Source organism: Halichoeres trimaculatus, unplaced genomic scaffold (assembly GCF_033239565.1).
Source record: "Halichoeres trimaculatus isolate MK-OKI-2021-1 unplaced genomic scaffold, fHalTri1.1 fHalTri1_scaffold_23, whole genome shotgun sequence".
NCBI classification, from domain to species: Eukaryota; Metazoa; Chordata; class Actinopteri; order Labriformes; family Labridae; genus Halichoeres; species Halichoeres trimaculatus.
Genome location: NW_027437201.1, coordinates 18,076,934 through 18,083,564, shown reverse-complemented (window position 1 = coordinate 18,083,564; position 6,631 = coordinate 18,076,934). Strand labels below are relative to the sequence as shown.

Here is a 6,631-nt window from a genome sequence, read left to right as displayed (position 1 = left end):
TTCATCATCGTCACCGGGGGCTCTGAACTTACATTTCTTGGCAAAGAGGATGACAATGAAGGCTGTGAGGAAGAAAAAGACTCACTGGTCCAGGCCATCGCCCCTCATCTGAGCCGGGTGATGCAGCATGGCACCGCCAAACATGTGGCGACTGAGGGGCAAGAGGAGGCCTGTGTGTCCATCGTTGCACAAGCAGAGAGTAAGAGGAAAGGGTTCGGTTTATGTCACTGAGTTTCCATCTGTATTAAAGATTCATGCGTGTGGAGGCTGGAGGTATATTTATGTCACAGTTTGCCCGGTAACTGGTAACTTCTCTCCGTCCCAGGGGAAGACTTTCAGGAGTTCAGTCCTACAAAAACTCAAAGCTCTTACTCAAGATGTCAGCTGCTGAAAAAACACAGGTATCTCAGATTCAAACTCAGCTTTTTGGACTCCATGCTGTAAACTGTCTGAAACTTCACTGACATGAAACTCTCTGGCATTCAGGTTTCTCAGCAAGGAGCCAGAGCTCAGCGACTCTGAGGAGGAGGAGGACTTCGACGTAGCTGCCAAACTCCCACACCACCACCTCCAGAGGAAACAACGCAGGAAATCCAGGAGACAGAGCCAGGAAGAAGGGGAAGAGCGGCCGATTATCCGGGGTCTGTGGGTTCAGGAGATTGACTGGCTGAAATCAGCTGAGAGAGAAATTACATCACCGCCTGAGATCATCCCACCTCCTCCTCAGTTTACCGACTCGGTGCAGTCTTTGGTGGATGACAGCTGTGCAGATGCGCCGGAGGATGTGTCTTTATCAGAGGAGCAGGACGGATCAGGAGACTCTGAGGAGACTGATGTCAGAGGAGGCTCGGACTCTTATCAGGACTCTGAATCCATCCACACTCATGAGAGTGAGTCAGACTCGTCCTGCGGTGCAGATGACGACACACACCCAGCTGACAAGGCCAGAAACTCTAACTTGACCTTTGACCTTATGAACGTGTCCGGTTTTAACTCCCACTCCCATACTGAGTGGGATTGTGAGTCTTCAGGGTGTGTGCAAAGCCTGCTGGGAATGTCAGACTCCACGGACTCGCCCAGCTCTGTGAATATTTCCCAGAGTGCTTTTGGTTTTGATGACATGAGTGATAGTGACACAGTTTTGGATTTCCTCAGAGGCAGAGTGACACAGATGCCGAGGCTCTGTGTTTCACCTTTCTTCACAGATTTGATTAAACAGACTCTGAACGGCTGGAAAACGAGCAAATCGAGCAATGAGGGTCTGATCTTTCATCATGTAAGATATTTTCACCCCAAATATTTCACGTGTAGCTCAAACACACTTTATTTTACCACACCTCTAATACACCTGTCTTACATCATCTGTTGGACGCTCTTACAGCTGTATCTTTGTCTCATTAAAGCTAACACTTCTTCCTTCTGTATCCCCAAGAAACTTCAGCCCAACAGCTGTGAGTACAGGGAGGGAGAAGAGTACCGTGTCCTTCATCACATCCAGAACGGCTCATACGGGGACGTTTTCTGTGTCCAGGACTATACGACGGGTTTCAAATGTGCTGCCAAGAGGGTGAGCCAGGAAACACTGAGTCACAATTTCAGGAAATAACTTTCGCTCCTTAAACACTGGAATGATGTTTGAGTAAAAGTTTCTGAGCTGCTGTTTTTGTGCTGATTGTCTGCTGGTCACAGATCCCTCTGAGTCACTTCAGCTGCGAGGAGGTGAGCACGTGGAGCGCTCTGAACTCTCCTCGTGTGGTGGAGCTGTTTGGGGCTGTGAGGGAGGGACTCAACATCATGCTCTTCATGGACTTAAAACCAGGTAAACTTTCACCGACATCTACACAAACACTCTGTCATGTTTACTTTGTTAATATAAAATTATAACACAATTTATTACATTTTTTGCAGCGTGTTTGGCTCAGCTTTTAAAAGAGATGCACACATTACCTGAGGATTTGGCGCTGCATTACCTCCATCAGACACTAGGGGCTCTAGAGCACCTGCACCACAGGAAGGTCCTTCACCTGGATGTCAAAGGTTTGTCTTCTGACTTGTAGTTTTCCACATTGTTTGAAGCACCAACACAAAGTTGATACCTCACTTTTACAGAGCTTTTTAGCATTTGAGCTCCTTGTTTTAGAATAGAATAGAATTGTCCAATTCAGCCAGCCTCCACCTCCACAGGGTCCAGGACTGAGCTTCTTCAGCAGTCTGTTCAGTCTCTGTTTCCTGGATCCTGTCTGCTCACAGCAGTTGAAGCTCTTCCAATGTGGCGTTGGTGTCTGGTGTTAGCTCCGTTAGCCATGTCTATGAACAGCATGGTGCTACTCTGCCTTCTTGTATTCACTCTGTTGCTGGGTTATCTTATTGGAGATAGACCTTATGTTTCCAATAATGATGGATGGAAGGACAGGTCCATGTCATCACTTCTTAGCTCACACCTGAGAACCAGCACGTCAACCTCACCTCCTTTTCCTCACCTTGTGGGGAAACATTAGGCCTAGCACCAGTTAGCATTGGCATGCAACAGGCTAATAACTGCTGATTTTACATGTCAACAATGCGGCCATGGTTACATGTAGGATCTCCAAACACAGGAGCAAAAATAGTAAAACTATCACTGAAGACAAAAAAAGTTTGGTGTCTATGACCAACAAATGAACCATACAGAGTAATGATCCACTCCTGCTGTGATAGTGGATTTGATATTATCAGGAGTACTTAGTGGATAGGAGGACAGGGGCCTAGTAAAGCCTGTAACTGCTGGTTTTACTGTCAGATAGCATACCCAGTGTTTGGTACCTAATCCTAAACTGACATGTCACCCCTAAAACCCCTGTAATCCCCGCTGAGAGGATTGAGTGGAGGGGGGGTTCACTCAAATTAGGCCCCTTTATTTGCCTCGCAGCTCTCTGACGGCAGGTTTACTCAGCCAACAGACATCAGATTAACCCGTCTCATCCTATCATGTCTTTGGGAAGAGGTGGAAAAAAAGTGTGTCTGTTTTATTTTGGAGGATTTTATAGCACGCCACCTCCACACGGCTGCTCGGAGCCTGCAGAGGCTTCGGAGTCTTCAGCCCCCCAGTGGAGCTGTCAGACTGACAGCCCTCTGATTTCTCACTCATCTATCTCATAATGAACGGCGAATGAAAACAAGCTGTCTCACCGAATCCTGTGTGTTGATTTAATTCCAGTGGACAATGTGCTGCTGTCTGCAGACTGCAGGGACACATTCCTCTGTGACTTTGGTCTCTCAGAGTCTTTAGATGACAATGGATGGGGCACCAAGGCATTCAGAGGTGAGTAAGGACTGAACAGTCAGCACTAGAAGCATGAGAAAAATATAACCACTGATATGATAAGTGTGTGTGTATGTGCAACAGTAGACAGGAGGTAATGAAGGGATAGAAATGAATGCACTGGCTGTCTATAGGAGCTGCCTTCCCAGGCACAGAGTCCCACATGGCCCCTGAGGTGGCACGAGGGGATCAACTCTGTGCCAAAGCAGACGTATGGAGCAGCTGCTGTATGTTACTGCACATGCTCAATGGATGCCAACCATGGATACGTTACTACTCCCATCCCCTGTGTCTGCAGGTGAGAACACACAGTGTGGTTATCAGACAGTCTGGGGTATTTAATACTGATATATACTCACTCAGTGTTTGTTGTCTGCTTGTTAGATCGTCAATGAGCCTCCTCCTCTGTGGGAGGTGCCGTCCAACTGTAACAACTTCACAGCCAAAGTGTTCAGAGCCGGACTTCAGAAAGATCCTGACAGACGCGCATCAGCGAGAGAGCTCCGCAGGAAAACAACTAAGGCTCTCAGAGCAGGTCGAAAGATCTTATCTTATAAAATAAAACTATCTCATAAGACTGTTCAGAGACTTAAATTGTGCAAATAAAAAGGTTATGCACTTTACAATACTTTTTAATACTGCTCATCTACTGACTTCTGTTCCATTCTAAAACTCAGAGGACCCAGGATTGATCCCTGAGGCACTCCAAGTTCTTTCATTTGAAGATACTTTGTGTTTTACAGCAAAGTAGTCATAAAAGAGACATAAAAACTGACTCCTAAAATGAATATTTGCTCCACAGTTGGAGGTTTGAGCCCCTGGTCTGTCAGAAGTGCCTGTGAGAAGCTGCATTACTGCGACAACCAAAACGAAGACACCCCCTGCTCTTTTCCCGCTGCCAATCCACCAAAACAATCTGAAATGCACTGGGTGAGCCCCTGGAGAACCACAGCAGTGGATGAGGACAGCTACGACTGGCAGGATGGTGACTCAGACCAAGAGTTTGAACCAGGCACAGATTCTATAACCAGAGAATGGGACTCCCCGCCAAAAACGCTGCAGGATGATTACGCTGCAAATGAAAACCACTGGGACCCCTGCTCTGATTCAGAGGTGGATATTTATATGGCAGAGGAGGAGTACGCTGAAGAAAAGTGGCCGAAGACTGACAGGGAATACGAAGGGGATTGGGAGGGGGAAGGAGATGAAGAGAAGGAGGTGGAGGAAGATGAAGACTGGGACTCTTCAGTGTCGACTGAGTATCTCAAAGCTCTCAAAGGCCTTTTCCCTTTGCTGCAGAAAGGCCAAAAGACCAATGAGAATTCTTGGGGTTCAGAGTCAGAGCTGGAATACCTCCGAGACGGTGAGTCAGAGAAACCCTGCAGCACTAGTTTGTTTTCTGGACACGTTCCAATCTTTTTGATGTCTCCTAGTCTGGCTTCATTTGGAGATCTCTTTACTTTCTGTGCATATGTAAAGACACATATCAAAAGATGATCTTATTTTTGAGAGAAACTGAAATTAACTCACCTAAACGTGTAAAAAGTGAAAGTTTGTTTAAAGAGAATGGTTTAAGAAGCTATGATAACGCCTGTCAAAGAATTCAGAACCGGATTTGACTGAATAGTTTTCACAATGACAGCTCTAGAGTGAGGAGTCACAGGAAAGACTGGAATAACCTGCTACCAAAGCCCTTGATCCAGTCTGGGTTAATGTAGGGTAAAGTTACCACCTGGGAGAGTGCATTGAAGGAAGGTTATGTTGCAGCATTGACAAAAGTTCATCAACTTTTATCATAATTCAACTCTGTTTTAAGAATGTGATGCTAATGCTTCATCAGGAAGTCAAGTTAAGAAAGTCAACTGGTTGTGATGCAGAGCTGTGTGCAACCAGGTGGTTTTGAACTTTTAGTGGAAATAAGAGCAAATCCTCAAATACAAGTGTGTGATCTCTCACTAGATGTACCCAAGGGCACCACAATCCAGACCCCGTCCCCTGAGCCTCGAGATGACCCTCCATCCTGTTTCAGCTGCTCAGACACATCCCAGATAGATGCCTCGGACAAGGTGTGCAACTGTAAACACGTGTGTGTATGTTTAGCATCTTGTGAACACAGAAAAAAACTCTACAACGTGTCTCTATTTAAGGACTCGGACCACTCCTCTGATGATCTCAGCTCTGGAGTTTTCTCCTCCTGCAACAGTCAGACGGACGGACACTTGGAGTGGCTGGCCTCAGCAAATCAACCCTCCTCACACTGCTTTGATGGTAAGATGGCAGACATACACAGAAATCGTACACTCATGCTGCTGGCTGCCAGCGGTTTTTATGAGTAATGCTCTGATGTGATGCTCCAGGTGTGGACATCTGGATCGAGAATGTTCAGGGTGAGTGTCTGAGGATTCGTGAACGTCGGCAGGTCAAAGTGGGACATGTTGCAATAGGAATCAGTGATCAGGTAAGAGACAAGCACGCAGATGAGCCCAAGAAGCCAAGTGTTTGATTTTATTTCTTCAGTCTAAATATGATAACATATATTTGGGCGAAAAAGTTGACCTGCACAAGTGGAGAATTAAAGGCATCCTACCCTCTTAATGTATGTTTTGTTGCGTGAAAAGTGCCTTAGAAAAAATGTCTGATTACTTGATTGCCTCTAACTTTCAGGTTTCAGGTAAAGCCTTCACCTTAGAGACCCTGGACAGGAAAACGGTGTCCTTTGAAGAAGAAATCAGAGAATCATGTTTATGGCTGCGGTGTGTTCCTGCTCCTGATAGATGTCAACGATGGAGATGGAGAGTCAGAGATGGCAGGCTGGAGCTTCGAGAATGACAAAAACCATTATAGTTTCATTTTCTTTTGCACTAAGTTGAGGCATTGACTGCTCTGAGACTATACTTTAAAAGTTTTTATGAAAATGGGTATGATTAACTTTTTCCTGGAAGAAGATAGCCAGTATTTTTGTAGCAGATAGTTTTTCTAACACAGTTAATGTGAATGTGTTTTCCCCTCTGTGGTCTGGACACCAAATCTGTCATGTTGCTTGCTGCTGTTAAACACTACAAGCCTTGAAGACTTGAATACTTGAATGTTGGTGACATTTTATATATGAATAAAATCAACGTCCAATGCAAAGAATCAACCTTCTCTTGCCAACTCTTCTCATTTACTTACAGCTGTCATTAATTGAAATAATAATGTTTAACATGAGAGCATTATCTGTTAGGTATTGTAAAAATTGTTTAGTGTGGCTTTAACTTTATTCAGAGTGTGGCAGTATGGCAGTCTGTAGTCTGGCTTATCATAGTGGTTAGTTACTTTATTGTTTACTAG

The 6,631-nt window shown here is 45.3% G+C and overlaps 1 protein-coding gene across 1 annotated transcript; it reads left to right on the top strand.

Moving 5' to 3' along the window:
* The first annotated feature begins 1,054 nt into the window (after window positions 1–1,054).
* Window positions 1,055–6,130, top strand: map3k14b (mitogen-activated protein kinase kinase kinase 14b). The gene is made up of 12 exons (XM_074663805.1): window positions 1,055–1,276; window positions 1,433–1,567; window positions 1,690–1,819; window positions 1,909–2,037; window positions 3,197–3,301; window positions 3,451–3,599; window positions 3,686–3,836; window positions 4,104–4,664; window positions 5,261–5,367; window positions 5,449–5,569; window positions 5,659–5,759; window positions 5,966–6,130. The coding sequence occupies exons 1-12, from the start codon at window positions 1,055–1,057 to the stop codon at window positions 6,128–6,130; spliced, it is 2,076 nt and encodes a 691-aa protein (XP_074519906.1).
* The last annotated feature ends 501 nt before the right edge of the window (window positions 6,131–6,631 follow it).

Bases quoted from the DNA above. Each gene is read 5' to 3' on its own strand.
- map3k14b (XM_074663805.1), top strand. From the start codon at position 1,055: ATGTCAGACTCCACGGACTCGCCCAGCTCTGTGAATATTTCCCAGAGT. The intron at 3,600-3,685 runs GTGAGAACACAC...TCTGCTTGTTAG, and splicing joins CCCATCCCCTGTGTCTGCAG to ATCGTCAATGAGCCTCCTCC. The intron at 4,665-5,260 runs GTGAGTCAGAGA...ATCTCTCACTAG, and splicing joins GCTGGAATACCTCCGAGACG to ATGTACCCAAGGGCACCACA.